Raw genomic sequence first — 18,101 nt, forward strand, 5'->3', positions numbered from 1 at the left:
TGATCCCTTTGATTTTGATTCAACATCATATATTTTGTGTATCTTAAGGAGAAAAAATTATAAATATATATATATATATAAAGATTTATTTATTTGAAAGGCACGGCTATGAACAGAGAGGGAGAGGCAGAGAGAGAGAGAGAATGAATGAGAATCTTCTATCCATTGGGTAATGCCACCAGGAAGTGAACCAGTAGATTCAAGACCAATCCTCCCTCCCTCCCTTTCTCTCTCTTTTTCTCTCTCTTTCTCCTGAGATTTAAAACAGTTTTGATATCCATGGAGTACATGGAGAAATGATAGTCATAACAGGAATATTTACTTTTCTGTTATTAGATGTTAATTTAAATTAGGTAGTTCTATTTACAATTATCTTTAAATTAGTCCTTTTTCCATTTAGTTACAGAATCATGAATGAATTTTTCTCATAAATTTTATTGTACTATTCTGGTGTATATGTAATATTATGTACTGTAGTATATGTTGTGTTGACTACTAGATGGAATGTAGTTTTAGTTCTTTATCTGTATTTTGTCAATTCCAAGAAACATATAATACATATACATATATATGTGTATGTGTGTATTAAGCTCACTAATTTGATGAGTTAATGTCTTAAATTTCAATTTTATTAAATTTGCTGTATCATTTTCCATTCTCTTCCTTTGTGTCATTTTTGATGTTTAGTATGGCCACTGACAGGAGTGATGTTACAAGGACACACAAGTTTGGCACATCATCCTTGTGTAATGCACAAAATAAAGTTTTGGTCATTAAAGTATCAGAAATAATGCCTTTTATTTACTAGGAATAAAGAAGTGGAAATGTTTAATGATTTTAGGTGTTTAAGGAGTAAATATATTCTGTTCATACAGGACTTAGAGTCTTTATCTTTTATTCTTTCATTGGAACAAATATTATAAATATATTGAGTAAAATGCTCATAAAAATGATAGCTTTATTGAGGACTTACATTGTACTACATACTACACTAAGCACTTTATATACATTTATGTTCTTTATTATTCCTAATTCCATTTTGTCATATAAACTACTAATTGTCTTAATTTTGGGGAAATTGAAGAAAATGTTTTTTTAAATTTTATTAGAGAGGCAGTCAGAGAAAGAGACAGAGAAAGCCCCTTTTTACTGGTTCACTTTCAAAATGCCCACAGAAGCCAGAGACCAGGAACTCCATCCAGGTCTCCCACATGGATGGCAAGTATATAACCACTTCAGCCATCACCTGTTGTGTCCCAGGGTGTGCACCAACACAAAATTGTAAGTGAGAATGGAACTAGAACCCAAACCCCACCACTTTGTTTTGAGATGCAGATATCCCAACCTCTGTCTCAACTGCTAGGCCAAATGTTCTCCTCAAGCATGTGTTTAGATCCATCTTGCCTGTGCCTTAGCTTTTAATCATGATGGTCCTGCTTCCTGGTTTTTGTAAACTGAATGTGACAGTTTAATTTTACCATTTCAGTAATGTTTTTGCTTGGGGGTGTGGAAAAACCTTTAAAGTTGAACCAGGGATCATTCAAAGCATTTTTATGCTCCTTAAAATCTTAAACCACTGTATGTGTATGTGTATGTATCTGTATTTGTGTACATCTGTGCATCTATCCATCCATTGTCCATCTGTTTATCTGTGCTGGACATATTTGTATTATATTTCAGAATTTTCCACTTTTCATTTGTCATTGATTTCTTATTTTCTTAGGGTCAGAAATGATAGTTTGTAAGATTTCAGTCTTTGAAATATATTGATATTGGGGGCCGGTGCTGTGGCCTGGAGTGCCTGCATCCCATATGGGCACCGATTCGAGTCCTGGCTCCTCTGCTTCTGATTCAGCTCTCTGCTGTGGCCTGGGAAGGCAGTGGAGGATGCCCCAGGTCCTTGGGCCCCTGCACGCATGTGGGAGACCTGGAGGAGTCCCCTGGCTCCTGGCTTCGGATCAGCGCAGCTCTGGCCATTGCAGCCAATTGGGGAGTGAACCAGCAGATGAAAGACTCTCTCTCTCTCTGCCTCTCCTCTCTCTGTGTAACTCTGACTTTTAAATAAATAAATAAATCTTTTTAAAAAAAAGAAATACATTGATACTGACTGTGCCCATACCACCCTGAATGCTGCTTCCAACCTTCTCTGAAATACATAGACGCTTACTTTGTGTTCTAACATATTATCTGTACTGCAGAATATCCCATATTCAATTGATTTATTTACATATTCTTATTTTGTTTGCTGATGTTTTCTTTTCTTTTTTTTTTTTTTTTTTTTTTTTTGGACAGGCAGAGTTAGACAGTGAGAGAGAGAGAGACAGAGAGAAAGTTCTTCCTTCTGTTGGTTCACCTCCCAAATGGCCGCCATGGCCAGCACTCTGGGGCTGGTGCGCCACACGGATCTGAAGCCAGGAGGCAGGTGCTTCCTCCTGGTTTCCCATGCAGGTGCAGGGCCCATTGCTGGTGTTGTCTATATACAGGGGGACTTGAAAAGTTTCTGGAAAAAGTGAATTAAAAGGTAATTCCATTGTAGTGCAAAAACGTTTAAATCCATCAATAGTTCTTCACATAATATGAAGTTCTTGAAGACCCTGTATTCACACAGATCTAATCATTTATAGTGTTGGGCAGAGTTGTTGAAGAGCATAGTAGTCCATTTGTTAGTGACTTCCCAAACTATTTTTGAAAATACTTACTCATTGTGATATGTAGTGACTTAGGTCATTGTTTCTTGTGTTTAACAGAGATATTCTTGAATGTCAGGAGCTATTAAGAGCAACAGCAATCACAACAACAACAAAACCCTAGTACTGGAAAACCAAGTGGCACCATGTCTTTGTAGGCTGTGCTGCCAGAGTCCTTAAACATTTGCTCAGGCTTGCACTCCTTCCTGCTGGGGAAGCTGTCTTCTCTGTTTCTTTCTGATCATGCATATTCCTCTGAAAGGCACATGGCCTTCTGCATTCTCCCACGTATATGAGTCCTTTTGAATGTCCTAATTTCCCAGAGAAACTCTCACTAGCTTTTGCTCCCAGGCATTGGGTTGGTCTATTTTTTGTTTCACTTGCAATCTTTTGCCCCAGGCATCCTTGGGCTCTTAGTTTGCCTTGCAGTATGTTCCAGTAATGCCTGATGCTTTCTTCTAAGTTGCCTAAACAAAGAGAAATGCCTTTTTGGTTACTCCTTCAGGTTGCCCCTGACCAGGTTCAAGCAGATGTGCACAACAACTTACAAAATGATCTGCTGTGCTCTGTCCGGAACCAGGTACCAGACTCCCAAGCTGGGTGTGTGAGCTTCCCTCTTGAAGACTGCTACAGCCAAGGGAGAGGGTTAGCTAAGGGCAAGTAAAAAATGCCACAGAATTTCCAAGTTCTCTTTTTCTTGATTCTATATTCATTAGACTTTTTTAAATCTTTGACTGTTTCTCAGAGTTTTGACACAGTTTGCTTGATTAATTGCTTGTCTTTCAGTGTTTCTATGGGAGGACAAGTACTTGGAGTTTCATACTCTGACACTTTTTGCTGATGTCAGCCTGCTGTCTTTTTTAAAAAACTAATTCTGGCCAGCGCCGCGGCTCACTAGGCTAATCCTCCGCCTAGCGGCGCCGGCACACCAGGTTCTAGTCCTGGTCGGGGTGCCGGATTCTGTCCCGGTTGCCCCTCTTCCAGGCCAGCCCTCTGCTGTGGCCAGGGAGTGCAGTGGAGGATGGCCCAGGTGCTTGGGCCCTGCACCCCATGGGAGACCAGGAAAAGCACCTGGCTCCTGGCTCCTGCCATTGGATCAGCGCGGTGCGCCGGCCGCGGCGGCCATTGGAGGGTGAACCAACGGCAAAGGAAGACCTTTCTCTCTGTCTCTCTCTCACTGTCCACTCTGCCTGTCAAAAAAAAAAATAAAAAATAAAAAAACTAATTCTGTTTATTATTTAAAAGGAATTACAAGGTGTCTTCTAAAATTAAAATGGCCTACCCAAAAGTGTTTTTTATTTAAAATAGTTCACTAGATTTCTGTTTTATATCTGACCTTTATTCATCTAAAAGAGAAAAATTTAAAATGTTAGACAACTAATTATGAACACTAAAACATTAGAATGCAGATAAACTAATACACTCAATGGGAAATTACAAAATTCACAAATTTCACATCTTGACCATCTGACTCTTAAAATCTAATGGGTACTGCTGAAATTTTAGCATAAATAGTTAGCCTATGAAGGTTTACGGTTACTCTGATTCCTAAAATGAGGTGATGTCCCTCTTTTCACTAGTGATGTGTTTAAGTCAGCATAAGAATATACTTTTCTCATAGATTTCTTAAAGTCATTCACTTAATTAGGGATTTTATCATTTTTTCTCATACAAAACAAAAATATTTTAATACCTTTAAATTCCAAATTTTTCTTTAAAATCATTCATGAAAAAGATTCTCAAGTCAGAATTAACACCTCAATTAGTCAAGCATCAGGAAACTACATTACACCTATTTAATGTGCAAAGAGACATTTTTTCACGTCATTTTCTTCTGATGTCTGTTCCAGAATCACAGACTCTTGCTTCTCTACACTTCCATCCATCATTTCTGCAGATCATGAAAACTGAATTTGTTGAACACCAGAAAGCTGTTGATATGATGTTGTATAAACCATAACATTGTGTGCTGACCATCCGCAGTTATTAAGCCAGCTGGTAACTGGTTAGTGAATGCCTCCTCTGTAAGTAAGCTCTTCTCTTAGTCTTTCTGTAGCTGTGACTGCTCCACCAAATCCTTTCTCTCCTTTCATACCCTCTCTGGATTTCTGAAGGTACAATTTCAGAGGTTCCACATAACTGGCAAAGCCCAAGGTGGACATGGCAAAGAGAATGTCTTCTCCATTGATCGTCCTCTGTTTCTCTTTCACTTGTTTCAGATGCTGTAAAGCTAAGAACTCACACATTCTTGAACACATTCTTTGGCATCTGTTGCAATCTTTCCTGTTTGAGGTGTGGCATTCTTCATTATCCTAGCCACATTTGCAACTGGAAGATATATTTCTTCTTGAGAAGCATCTGTGGTAGAACTGTCACCGTCCATTGTCATGAAATACTGTCAGAACCGTGGTGTCAGTGGTGCTCAGAGCACCTTTTTAAAAAGGTGTCTAATCTTTGCTCAATTCCAACCCATGTTTAAAGCATCTTGTTCTAATACTTCGGGCGAGATAACGATTTGCGAGTGCTCTGGAATTCTTTGTTCTCCCAGACTACTGCTCCATAAGCCCCTGCCTATCCTCCTGCCTCCCACCAGCGATGATCAAAACCTTAGTGCAATCCGAACGGCTTCCTTCCCACCTTCGGGGCAAGTCCAGGGACCACAAGCCACCAGATGACTGCATTCTTTACGTGCAAACCAGACTGCGGGACACCAACGCCATTCCTGCCTCCCGGGCCCGAGGCCGAGCCCGCCGACCCGTCAGCATCGTTCGTGCTGCGCGGACACCCGATGGCCCAGCCAGCCCGGACCTGGCACCCAACGCTCGTCTCCCGCCCGCCGCGCGGCACCGGGGTGCGCAGGCGGACAAGGAGGCCGGACGCGGCCAGGACCCCGCGGACCCAGGAGCCGGCGGGCGGGGGTGCTCCGCGGGGCCCGCGCGGCTGCAGAAGCCGAGGGGGCAGGGTCGGGGCGGCGGCGGGGACCCGGGCCGCCTCCCCCGCTAGCCGGCCTGCTCCCCGCACAAAATGGAGCCGGCCCAGGGCGCCACCGAGAGAGACCCCGACCGTGCCCCGCCGGCAGCCCTCTTCTGCCTCGGACTCGGAGTTCAAGGGTGGTGAGCGGGAGGCGGCCTGACCTCTGTACCGCCCTCCTCGTTCGGCGCACAAAGAGCCGCGCTGCGGCCTCGCAGGCGCCGGCCCGGCCCAGGTCCAGGTCCGGGCGGGCGGGTGGGAGGGTAGTGCCCAGGCCAAGGCGGCATTGGCTGCGGGGATGGTGCTGGGACGGTTTTAACTAAAACACTGTAGTTAATTTAATTAAAGGACGGAAATCCTTAAGGATCTTTACACCACCCACCTGTGACTGTTTTCCTCTTCGCTTGAACCAAGTCATTTTTTTCTTCGAATTGTTACTTATCATACATAATTGGTGATGATCCTCTAACAGTTCAGAGACTATGTCTTATTTTTCTATTAGATTTCAGAATTCATAGCTAGTGTGAAGTGATGTGTAACACCCAGTGTTTTCAGATGTAAACTGAAGGCACGTTTGAGTAGGTGCTCTTATTGTATAGTGTTGTTCTAGCTGTTTTTTAGCTTAACCTAGAAGCAGACAGATGTTTGTGCATAAAACAGACTGCAGAAACCTATTGTGTACCTTCCTTTACCATGATTTCAAACTGCACTGATAAAACCTGTAGATGCCCTGAGCTAAACTTAAGAAGAGGAGTCTGAATGTCATTCACTCTGTTAAAAGCATGTTAGAAATGACTTGTAAAATACTGTGTTTTCTATTCTTATTTAAGCCAAGACAATTTACTAACATGTATTTTTCAAATTAGCTAATACACTTCAATTATGAATGTTATAAATTCATTTTGTAACATTGTTTAACAGTTAACATTATGTATATTTCAAACTTTTCTTGCCCTAAGTAATTGGTGAACTGTTTCTTTAGATAGAAAATGTATTGTGTTTTTACATATATGGTGACATCTAATACGTATAGTATATATTATTTATGCATGTATTTAAAATGCATAAAGAACCATATCCAGATTATTTTAGAGGCTAGTTTACATTACTTATTGATATACCTCTAAAATTACAGTTGTATCCTAGAAACTTACTGTTAGTTAAATTATTACTCAAACAAATGAAATGTGTTAGCTTAAAACATTTTTAGATATTGGTACTGTTTGATCATTTAAAGCTCCTTAGGTAAAGTATGATTGGAAAACATCCTGAGCATTCTTGTTACAGTTATGGCTGCCTGGCAACTTAGTTCAAAATCAGAATAGCAATGAAAAGCATCATAGTAAACTCCCTCGCACCAATTATTGTTATTTTTGGGCAACACTACACATATGTTCTGGTGAATGTATTATCATTACGTTTATTTAAATCCTTGATAAAATCATTACTTATTTTATTTTGCTTACCTAGAAATTAGATTCAGAGGTAAAGCAGCCTTTGTTTGTAATTATTAGTTGGTATTCTCTTGTGTCACCAAATGTGTTATGGGGAATGGGGAGAGTACCACTCAGAGACTGAATTTGGGTAGAACTTTATTGATGAGTCGCAGACTGACCAGCCAGGGACACAGTACAGACTTGGGAGCCACACTGTGTTGCTGGTTCCCTGTCTAGCAAGACTTATATGGGGCAAAATCACAATGTAGGTGGCAGGGTTCGGTTACAATTTTCTGGTGTAATAAGTAGGGGTTTTCAACTATGTTTGCATGAGCTAATGACATTTCTTGGAATTGGCAAGGTTACAGAGGAACTGGCTGTCTTTCAGCTAGGATGTGGTTAGGCAATAGGACATTTCACAGGGTACATGCAACATAGAATTTTTTTCTTAACTGCATGGGTGGGGGTAGGTCACTTCTTGGTCATAAGTATTCAACATGGCATTTGTCCTGCTTTCTCTAACATACGTTTTTATCATGTAACAGCTTAGATGAAATATGGAGCTTTCTGTCTCTCTTTGATTTCTCCTGGTTACCAGTATTAATCCCCTCCAAATGTTTCACACAAATGAAAACTCTACAGGATGTAGCCCATTGTATGTACAATTTTCCAGAATTACAAGTTCTGTCTGTTCTTTTGTAAACCTTTCAATACTCCAACAGTTTCTTTCCAAAATAAAAGTCTGGAATCATCCATACTAAAATTAAGAATTTATAACTGGGAGGCACGGATGTTTTCATAAACATTTCCTATAATTAATTTCAACCAGAGGATTGAGGAAACAAAGCAGTTTTTCCTACTCCAAAACTTTATTGCCTTTTTCCCATATAGCAGACTCTGAAATCTTTTTTAATATGGTTAGTGAAATTATACTCCTTATTTAGTATGTTTTTGAAAAAAAAACTGCTTTTTTTTTCCTTATTGCCATCTCGTGTACCTTGAAAGTTAAATTTAATCTGATATTTTCATTTTGTAGCAGTTATAAACCAGAAAAGACCTTTGTAATTTTATAATTTCTTAGCAAGATAAAAATTCTTCTTTTAAAGATCAAGTTTCAATTATTTGAAGGATTTTATATTTGATTTGATAAACAGAAGCTTTAAGAAGAAATGGTGAGATGTAAATAATCATAATCCTTAATTTTAAGGATACAGAAGGCTCATATTTAAAATATATACCATAGCGCTTATTCTGTGCTGGTTATGGAATATTTCACAGGAAATGGCTGCAGTGTGTGAATATGTTGTTGGAAATTTCTGTTTAGAGAGACAAAGGCAAACTTTAGTTCTTTCTGGTTTATTATAATACTGCTAATTTTTAAAAAATAAAGTGAAGTGTACCTTGCCTAAGTTTTCAAGAAATCAACAACAAATACACAGCTGGATTAAATCATAAATATTTAGCTTTTTTAGTCACCATTTACTCATGCTGTAATCCATCCTAGGAATCTTTTTGACCCTTTTTTTGAGGAGAAAACAAAAGAGGAAGAAGAAAGAAAACCTGAAAGTGTACCTTGCAAAATGAGTTAAAGGTTTATTAAGTGGACACAGTCCATTTTCCATCCTCCTGAGTACTTTGGCACAGCTGTAAAGATCTTGAAGAGAAACATTCTTGACTAATCTGTCAACTGTAAAATGTGTACAGAAAAATAGGTAGCTATCACTAAAATTACACTTCAGCTTTCAGTAACCATTTAATGAGTAGCATAATTATATAAGTATGGAGACGTAAGTACTCTACTCAATAATTAAAAATAATCTCATCTTTACACTGAAAGTTCTGTAATTACTATTTGACTTCACCAGGACCACTATGGGAATCTCCAGTGGCACGCTGAGTTGTTCAGAGTGGATTAAAATCATAAGATAAAATTGGATAAATCATTAAATTATTAAGCTTTAAATATTACAAGAATGAATGTATCCTGATATTTGGAAGTTACATTGTAGGAATTTTCAGTCTAAAACCAGATTCTGATGTTCATTTTTTTCTCTTTGCCATGAAAGTGATTTTATTTCCTATGATTTTAAAAACAGATTTATTTGAAAGGCAGAGTTACAGAGAGAGAGAGAGAAATCTCTCATCTGCTGGGTTATTTCCCAGATGGCCACAACAGCTGGGGCTGGACCAAGCTGAAGCCAGGAGCCGGGAGCTTCTTCCAGGTCTCCCATGGGGGTGCAGGGGCCCAGGCCATAGAGGGAGCTGGATCAGAAGTGGAGTAACCAGGTCTCAAACCTGTATCCCATATGGCAGGTGGTGGCCTTACCCGCTGTGCCACAGTGCTGGCCCCTGGTATCAGCCCTTTCTTACCTGGCCTGAGTTATGCCTGGTGTAGCACCACTGTGGCCAGGAGCTTGAAGCTGAGCTGAACACCTCACCCAGCACACACAGGCTGCACCCACCGCACAACTACAATCCCAGAGCACCCACAGGGGACTGCTGGGAGCCCAGGATTTACAACAATCAGTGATCAATGCACCCCACGCAGGACATTAGGCAGTGCGGGCTGTGGACTCCCAGTATGGCTTCCTGCCCTGGGGACTCCTGCCCTGGAGTTTGCAACCCAGTGCAAATAGCTTAATGTTTGCTTTCAGAGGCATCGCCTGAGGTGCTTGGTTCCCCATGGTTCGTTCATCACCTTCTCATCCCAAGTATAGCCCTCTAGTGGTTCTGTGTGGGAGGTGCAGAGGCTGGACCATTCTGGGCTATCTCAGCATCTGGATCCGATGTACTCTAGGCTTGGCAGTAGGCTCAAGGCTCAGCACTTAAATCATTCATAGCAGTTTGGAAAGAGCACAGGGAGATTCCCCTCAAGAAAAGGGAAAAGCTTACAGGAAAGATTCTGAAAAATAAGATTAAGGAGGGCTTCTGCCTGCTCAGATGACATGCCTTGGGCTTCTTCCCTCTTGCAAAATCAACATCCCATTGGGCAAGCGTAACTGCACATTTAAGACTGCACCCACCCCCGCTATCATTCAGACTTCTGAAAAAAATATTTCTATGGAAAAACATCAGGGGCTGGGGCTGTGGCACAGTGGGTAAAGCCACCGCCTGCAGTGCTGGCATCCCACATGGGTGCCAGTTCATGTCCCGGCTGCTCCACTTCCGATCCAGCTCTCCGCTGTGGCCTGGGAAAGCAGCAGAAGGTGTCCCAAGTCCCTGGGCCCCTGCACCCACATGGGAGACCTGGAGGAAGCTCCTGGCTGCTGGCTTCAGATTGGCACTGCCATTGCAGCCCTCTGGGGAATGACCCAGCGGAGGGAAAACCTCTCTCTCAGCCTCCTGTCCTTATAAACACGTGAGAACTCCATGGAAGGGGATCCCTGCAGCCGCAGCTAATGTAGGAACACCTGGGGCACCTTCACGCAGATCACTCATCACACTCGATAGCTCTCATGCCTCAGGGACTGTTAGGAGGGTCCCAGGTACGGCCTTGGCATTGTCAGTGAGCTGTGCTTAAAGCAGGCCTCCATCCCAGTTTCTGGTGCTTTCTCAGAACGTTTAAGAGACAAGCAGTTAATTATTACTTCACAAGGGTGGCTGTAACAAGTTGTCAAGACAGCAGCTGAAAAAATCCTGGGGTGCGTGTCCTGGCCCCGTAGGCTAGGCTGTAGTGTCTGATGGCAGCGGCCCATAGCAGGGTTCTGGTTCAAGCCCCAGTTCCTCTGTTTCCACTCCAGCTCCCTGCTAATGCACCCAGGAAGCTGGCGGTGATGAGCCACCCGTGTCTCCCACGTGCAAGTCCCGGGTAGAGCTCTCGGCCCAACCCTGGCTGCTGTGGGCATTTGGGGAGTGACCTGACAGATGCAAGATTCTCTCTCTCTCTCCCCCACCCCACCCCTGTGTAAATAAATAAATCTTAAAGCAATTTAAAAACTTTTCTTTTTTGAGGTGGACACTGTGCAGTGAGTGAAGCTACCTCTTGTGTGGTGAGGATCTTGTTCCCGTGTGGTGTCTGGAGGCCCCGGGTGCCTGACTTACAGGCATGGCACCAGAAAACATGGAAACTTGTTCCCAGCTGCACTTCGCCTGAACTAGTCATTTCTGAACAATTCCATGTGAGAAGCAGGTGCCTTGTAGATATAGGAGGCAGATGGTAGGAGTTTTCTGTTATTCACAGTGGCATGCAACCTTTAAACAATAAACGCTCATGTCTGCAGAAATCTACATTTTTTGGCCAACACAAGGTTCCATTTATTTTTTTTAGAAAAATATCAATATTTTTATAGATCCTGTATAAAAAATCTTTTGTGAGTTAACTCGCACCCACAGGTTATGAAGACAGCAAGTGCAGACAGGATCAAGGCTGGCAACAAGCCCAGTCTTTGGATCTCTCTCGCATACCAGGCCCTGTATGCTCAACATCCAAAATCCAGCTCCTGGTTCCTCAGGGCTGGGAGAGGGGGTGCTGCTGGTGGGAAACCTTACCCATGCCCTTGCAGTTCTGCTTCGTGAGTGTTTGCAAGAAAATGAAGAGATTTTAATGTAAAAAGTGGATTCAGTCTGCAAGACAAGGGACAAGGGTCTTGGAGGAAAAGAACCCCTGCCCCAAGGCTGTGGGGAAGGTGAGGGGGCAGGGGGAAAGTGAGAAGGGCAAGGGGGAAGGGGATGGGGCATAGGAAGAGGGAGGGGGCTGTGGGAATGGGGGGCCGTGGGGGAAGCGAGGGGGCCATGGGGAAGGGGAGGGGTGGGGCAAGGAAAGGGGCCATGGGGAAGGGGTGGGGCATGGGGAAGGGAGGGGGCCATGGGAAGGGGAGAGGGCGCCAAGGCCTCCCCGGAAATGGGTCCCTGTGCCTGCAGATTAATACTCGGTGTTCTCAAACATGGAGAATCCCAGGGCTCCTTACAGGAAGCAGGATTCCCTTGGCACAGACGCTGTTTCTGAGTTCCTGCTTGCCCAGTGCCCGTGAGGACAAGGAGGAAGGCGAAGCCAAGTCCGTGTCTGTTTCGTCCAGTGTCAGCGTCTTCATCAATTCATGACGATTCTCCCCTCCCCTTCTCGACCCTGCAAACCCGGCGAAGCACAGGGGCAAAGCCTCACCGAAGCTCACAGCGACAGTGACAACTACAATGACATTTCGGTTCTGACTGTCGGGTGTTTCACGATCTCGCCGAGCCCTGAAGCCAGGGAGCATTCCAGATGTCACTGAGGGCCACGTACACTTGTCCGTCCTTACACACACGGCGCCCGCTGTTCCAGGTGCGCCCCAGTGGCTCCAGTGTCCGCCTCCACCTGCGTGGCCTTCTGGGAAACGCTGAGGCCTCGGGGTGGAGGGGACTTGGGGGACAGTGCAGCACGGGGCGCGGGCCAGTCAGGATCACCGTCGGCACCCACGTCCCCGTGTGCGTTTCTGGAAACGTGGAGATTCCCGCCCCCAAGACTGCAGGGTTCTGCGGGCTCACCCGGACACCGGTGGTCAGGGGCCCGGCCCTCAGCTCCCGGGCAGCCCTAGAGAGCGGGTGCGGGCGGCACGGCGGGTCACGCGCTCTCAGACCCGCGTCCGGCAGGCGGGAGAAGCCCTGGGTCTCTGGTCGGGGCGCAGAGTCCCCGCTGAGGGTCCCGGCAGCGCCCCGTCTCTGCAGGCTCTGCCTCAGGCCACCTCAGCCCCGGCTGCCCGTGCCACGGCTGGTGCGGGATGTTTCTCTTAGCGCTCCTGGGTTCCGGTGTTCGCTGGCGCCCCGCTACCTGGCAGGGAGCCCACGGAGACTCCTGCACCCGCAGTCTGCGGACAGACACCCTGCGGCCTCCCCGTCGCAGGCTCTGATCTTTGTCATTTGTTAGGAGGAACACATGATATATTTAGTAGTATACAGTGTTTTCATAACTAAATGTTGAAATGTGTATTTAAAAATTAGACTATTAAATCTCTATCAGTAAGGACATATATTTTACATTGGGGCATTGATAAGTGTTTTTATAGTTTCTTCAGTAAATTTATTTTTATTCTATACAATTTAAACAGATAGGTGTGAATTTGTTCTAACTTTTATTTGATGAATATTCCCGTTTCTTAAGTAAATATTTTTTCTAGATGTTTGATAGTATTGCAGGAGACATGAATACTTCTTGGTATTTCTGTTTTCTCATGTTTTAAATCACTGAACTTTTGACAGATATATTGTAAGTTAGCAATTAAAACATAAATATTTGGGTAAACCTCTAAGGTGTATTTTTTTCTTTTTTGCTTTTCTTCTGATTTATTTGAAATGCAGTCAGAGCTAGAGAGAGGGAGAGAGCACGCTGGGTCACTTCCCAAAAGGCCGGCGCTGGGCCAGGCTGGAGCCGGCAGAGTGGAGCTCCATCCGGGTCACCCACGCAGGTGCAGGGCCCCTGCACTTGAGCCCTCACCGCTGCTCCCAAGGTGCGCATGCACAGGGACCTGGGCCCCACTGGCGCTCCCGCCCCAGCACTGCAGGCCTGGGGAGTGACCAGGAAGGGAGCTGGGTCTGACTTCCGCCCCCAGCACTGTGTCTTCCATGGCACAGCTGTGGACCCCAGTCCCCCCCCCATCAGAAACGTGGCTCTGCTGAGGGGTGGGGGACAGGGAGCAGCCCACCGTGACCCCCTGGGCCTCTGGCTGTTCGCTTCAGTTAAAGGGGAAGAGACCCAGGAAGTGTTAGGAGTCAAGTGTACGGGAGGTGCAATCACGGACGGCTTTCTGGAGGAGGTGGCACTTGAGCCAGGTCCTGTAAGGGAACAGGCAGCCAGGTCGGGAGAATGAAGGCAGCCGTGAGAGGCTGACACGTCCAGCCCCAGGGGTGCTTCTTCCAGGTGACACCCCGGTAGCCACCGCCAAGAACATGCCTGGGGACAGCGCAGATCTGTTTGGGGACAGCGCGGCAGAGGACAGCGGTGCGGCCAACGGGCGCCTGTGGCACACGGTCATCATCAGGGAGCAGGAGCACCGCATCGACCTGCACATGATCTGGCTGTACATGAAGGTGGTCACCCACAGAGGTGAGGCCCCCCCCGTTACCACGTGGTCAACCATGGAGTTTAGGCCACCCTGTTACCACGTGGTCACCCACGGAGGGGATATTCCCCCCGCCCGTACCACTGCTCACCCACAGAGGTGAGACCCTACCCTGGTACCCGTGGTCACCCATGGAGGTTTGGCCCCCGGTTACCACGTGGTCACCCACGGAGGGGAGATCCCCCCGTACCCACAGAGGTCAGACCCCCCCCCCCGGGTACCTGTGGTCACCCACGGAGGTGAGACCCCCCTCCCTGGGTACCCGTGATCACCCACGGAGGTGAGACCCCCCCTCCCTGGGTACCCGTGATCACCCACGGAGGTGAGACCCCCCCCCCGGGCACCCGTGGTCATCCTGGAGGTCGGACCCCCTGCTGGGCCCGGAAGACCCTCCGTGCGCCTGTGTGGTTCAGAGCCCAGCGACGGCCGCCCTCACAGGCTACCACAGTGAGGGCCTCAACGCAATCATAGTCTATGCCGCCAGCTTCCTCCAGGACAGCAGCTGCCCGGACTACCACTAAGTCCTGGAGAACCTCTTCCTGTGAGCGGGCGGGGAGGGGCCAGGAGGGCAGGGCGGGCAGGAGGCGGGGCGGGCGGGGGGCGGGGAGGGGCCAGGACGGGCAGGGCGGGGCAGGCGGGGCGGGCGGGGGGCGGGGAGGCAGGAGGGCAGGGCGGGCAGGAGGCGGGTCGGGGAGGGGCCAGGAGGGGCAGGGCGGGGCAGGCGGGCGGGGCGGGCGGGGCAGGCAGGGTGGGCGGGAGGCGGGGCGGGCGGGGACCCTCGCTCGCCCAGGCTCCCCCTGCTGGCCCACTCTGGGCCTTCCCTGGGCGCAGGGGCTCCGCAGCCGCCACCACCACACACGTCCATCACCAACACCATCAACACCATCATCATCATCACCACCAATACCGTGAACACCATCACCGTCACCATAGCCATCGCCAGACCCGTCCTGCGGGGGCCCGAGGGGCTGCAACACGGCCCCCGCCCCTCCCCAGAGCCCCCGGCCCCTCCCCAGAGCCCGCGGCTCCTCCCCAGCGCCCGCGGCCCCCTCTCCGGAGCCCCCGCCCCCTCCCCAGAGCCCCCGCCCCTCCTCCGAGCCCCGCGCCTCGCCCGAGCGGGGACCCCCGGATCCCCGAGGCCCGCGGGGGAGGCCCGGGCCGGGCCGGGCGCGGCCGCCCTGACCCCGACCCGCTGCCCCGCGCAGCTCCGTCGTCGGCAGCCTGGAGTCCTGGTGGCCGAGGACTGCGGGATCCTGTACCTGAAGGGCGCCAGCCCAGCGCAGGATGCCGGCCTCGGCGGCTCAGGAAGCTGCCAGAGGACAGACAGGAGGCGCGGGCGCGGGCGCGGGCGGCTCTGCGCTCGGCCCGCCCGGCCCCTCAGCTGCCCTTGGCTTGTGGACGCGGCCCCCACGCCGCCCCTGCCGCCCTAAAATCTGTTTCTGGCCACCGCCTACCAAATCTGCTTTCCGTTCATCTCTGCCTCCTCCATTTCTAGCAGGTGGAGAAATGGGAGCTGGAAAACCTTCCGGGTCTGTTCTCTCCTGAGCTTTTTCTTTGGCTGTTCCAGCTGTTAGCATGGAGCCTTGCTCACCAACAGAAAACTCCCTTTTATGAAAATACTAGCATGTAACTAAGTGGTTTATGCATTTTAGGATTTTCTGTCAGTTTTATAATTTTTTTGAAGAACGAATGATCTGTTTAATCATGGGAAACTATTGTTTCATAACTAAACTTTGAAATATGTATTTTGAGAACTTATATTTATACTTAATATATATTATATATTATATTGGCATTGATTAGCATTTTAAGTTTCTTTAGTAAAAGTATTTTTATTCTACCAAATCTGCTTTCTGTTCACCTCTGCCTCCTCAATTTTTATAAATGTATAAATTTTTAAGGAAAAAAAACCTGTATTATACTTCATTTATTCTTCTTAGTAATTACATTGATAGCATTATTATGCAAATTAGGAGTGCTTGTGGCTTCAAGATGAGTATTTTTCCTAAAAGAAGTACAGAAAATAATTTAGGGAAGGGGCAAGGGGACATTTTATTTTGGCTAATATACTGCATAGAACTGTTACACAGCTGTTTAACTGAAACGTTGCTTTGCAATCTCCATTATTTTAGTGTGTTTTTAAAATTTTTTTCCAGGAGATTGTAATAAAAATGGAAGAAGAACCAAGTTCTGCTTTGGACTCTGAAGAGACTTTTAATTCTTGTAGGTAGGTAGTAAATACAGAGATATAGAATATTACAGGATAATGTATAAGATCCAATTTCTTAGAGGATTCTAATCTTAGAATAGCAAAGAATTAGGACTTGTGCTTTTAAAATGTGATAATATTTAAATATTACTGTGGTATGTGATTATCTGCAGAAATAATGAGTATCAGAAAATGTAATAACCCAAATTCTTGTAAATGAGCTTATATCAGATATCTGTTGCCCTCCTATCCTACAGTACACTAATCAGAACAAATGTACATGTAGAATTAACCTTTCTTATAATTTGTTTTTTGTTTTTCCCATATATCTTTTACAGTACTAAAGACTTCTTTCAGAGTACCTACGAAAGGTTAAAATGCAAATGTGATTGAATTAAGAGCTGTTTGTTAATGCCCTTTTAGGGCTTTTCAGCCAATAGGGCTGTTACAGCTCAAACAGGAAAGGATTCAATTGGCAGGCCAACACTGCTGTCAAATAGTTTTATAGTATTTAAAGTGTGAAATTAATATTTTTCTACCCAGTAAGCAGTAGCTCTTGTAATATAATAACCTTAATTGTGAATTTGGCAATTGAGTTAAATGTAGAATTCATAGAAGCACAGTGCTGGTGTATATTTTCTTATTAATATTGATAGACAAAACCTAGAAAAATGTAACAGTGTCACATTAAAATAGCCACAGAATTATTAGTAAAATTTGCTTCAGAAGATGAAAATTATTTTTCTGTTGCCATTAAGCTCTTTTAAACTAGCTAGTAACAGGTTATTAAGAAATACATAAATTTTCCAGTGTTCAGAAGTCCTTTTGTGTAACAACTATTTAGACTGCCTCAGAAATCCTAACCTTTCTTCATAATCAGACAGCTCAGGCCTTAAGCCTACCACTGACATACTAGAGCTTATGTCCAGGGTAACGAGCTAGTTTCTCATCTGTAAAAAGGGCATTATATTGTCTGATCTGCTTCCTTCCCACAACTCTTAAATACTGGGGTAAAACATGTAAAACAAAGCCTCTTGAAAATCTAAATGCAGGGCCTGTTCCGCGGCTCACTAGGCTAATCCTCCACCTGTGGCGCTGGCACCCCAGGTTCTAGTCCCTGTTGGGGCGCCGATTCTGTCCCAGTTACTCCTCTTCCAGTCCAGCTTTCTTCTGTGGCCCAGGAAGGCAGTGGAGGATGGCCCAAGTGCTTGGGCTCTGCACCCACATGGGAGCCCACGAGGGGGCACCTGGCTCCTGGCTTTGGACTGGCGCAGTGCGCTGGCCTTAGCGGCCATTTGGGGGGTGAACCAATGGAAGGAAGACCATAACTCTGCCTGTCAAAAAAAAAAAAAAAAGAAGTGATATCTGGAATTATAACAAATAAATTATGGAACTTAAATCCATGGACACTAACTACAGCTTCATATGTCTAATAGTCACAGATTTATTTTTATGGCCTATGAGGTTTTACAATGATTTGTATTTCTTAGTGGTTTTCTTCGTTGATTCAGAGAGGTAGAAAACAAATGGATTTAACTCCTGAGACACTTGTATGGGGTTGTATGATGCCTGAATGGTTTTAGGCCACATCTTGTTTTGGAAGTGTTGGTTTAAATTTAAGTATTTGGCTTCCAACTCATTTGCAGTGATGTGTTATGAGAATATATTATTAGTTTTATGCAGTGCATCTTACAGGTTTTATAGACCAATGTTATATGTTTTTTGTCAAGTTACATGTGAGAGAAAACTGCCAGATGTGAAAGAA

General features: G+C 45.8%; 3 protein-coding genes and 1 pseudogene across 4 annotated transcripts in view; 2 read left to right on the forward strand and 2 right to left on the reverse strand.

The window, feature by feature from the left end:
* Positions 1–9,991, forward strand: part of LOC103346317 (intracellular hyaluronan-binding protein 4) — a gene marked incomplete at its 5' end in the record, with an annotated part of 80,313 nt that extends 70,322 nt beyond the window's left edge. The window contains 3 exon segments of the mRNA XM_070067645.1: positions 3,193–3,332; positions 4,538–4,711; positions 4,907–9,991.
* The window catches only part of LOC100355262 (L-lactate dehydrogenase A chain), a 591,718-nt gene that overhangs the window by 485,623 nt on the left and 87,994 nt on the right, over positions 1–18,101 (reverse strand). The window lies entirely within an intron of this gene.
* LOC138847840 (nuclear transcription factor Y subunit beta-like) lies at positions 4,539–5,076 on the reverse strand (annotated as a pseudogene).
* Positions 13,955–18,101, forward strand: part of LOC108176055 (WAS/WASL-interacting protein family member 3-like) — a 91,059-nt gene continuing 86,912 nt past the window's right edge. Inside the window, exons 1-3 of the mRNA XM_070067657.1 lie at positions 13,955–14,111; positions 14,674–15,656; positions 16,284–16,354. Coding sequence (XP_069923758.1) covers positions 13,955–14,111; positions 14,674–15,557 — 1,041 coding nt within the window. The 3' untranslated portion in view covers positions 15,558–15,656; positions 16,284–16,354. The remainder of the gene's footprint in view (positions 14,112–14,673; positions 15,657–16,283; positions 16,355–18,101) is intronic.

Source organism: Oryctolagus cuniculus (assembly GCF_964237555.1).
Source record: "Oryctolagus cuniculus chromosome 17 unlocalized genomic scaffold, mOryCun1.1 SUPER_17_unloc_1, whole genome shotgun sequence".
In the NCBI taxonomy this organism is placed as follows: domain Eukaryota; kingdom Metazoa; phylum Chordata; class Mammalia; order Lagomorpha; family Leporidae; genus Oryctolagus; species Oryctolagus cuniculus.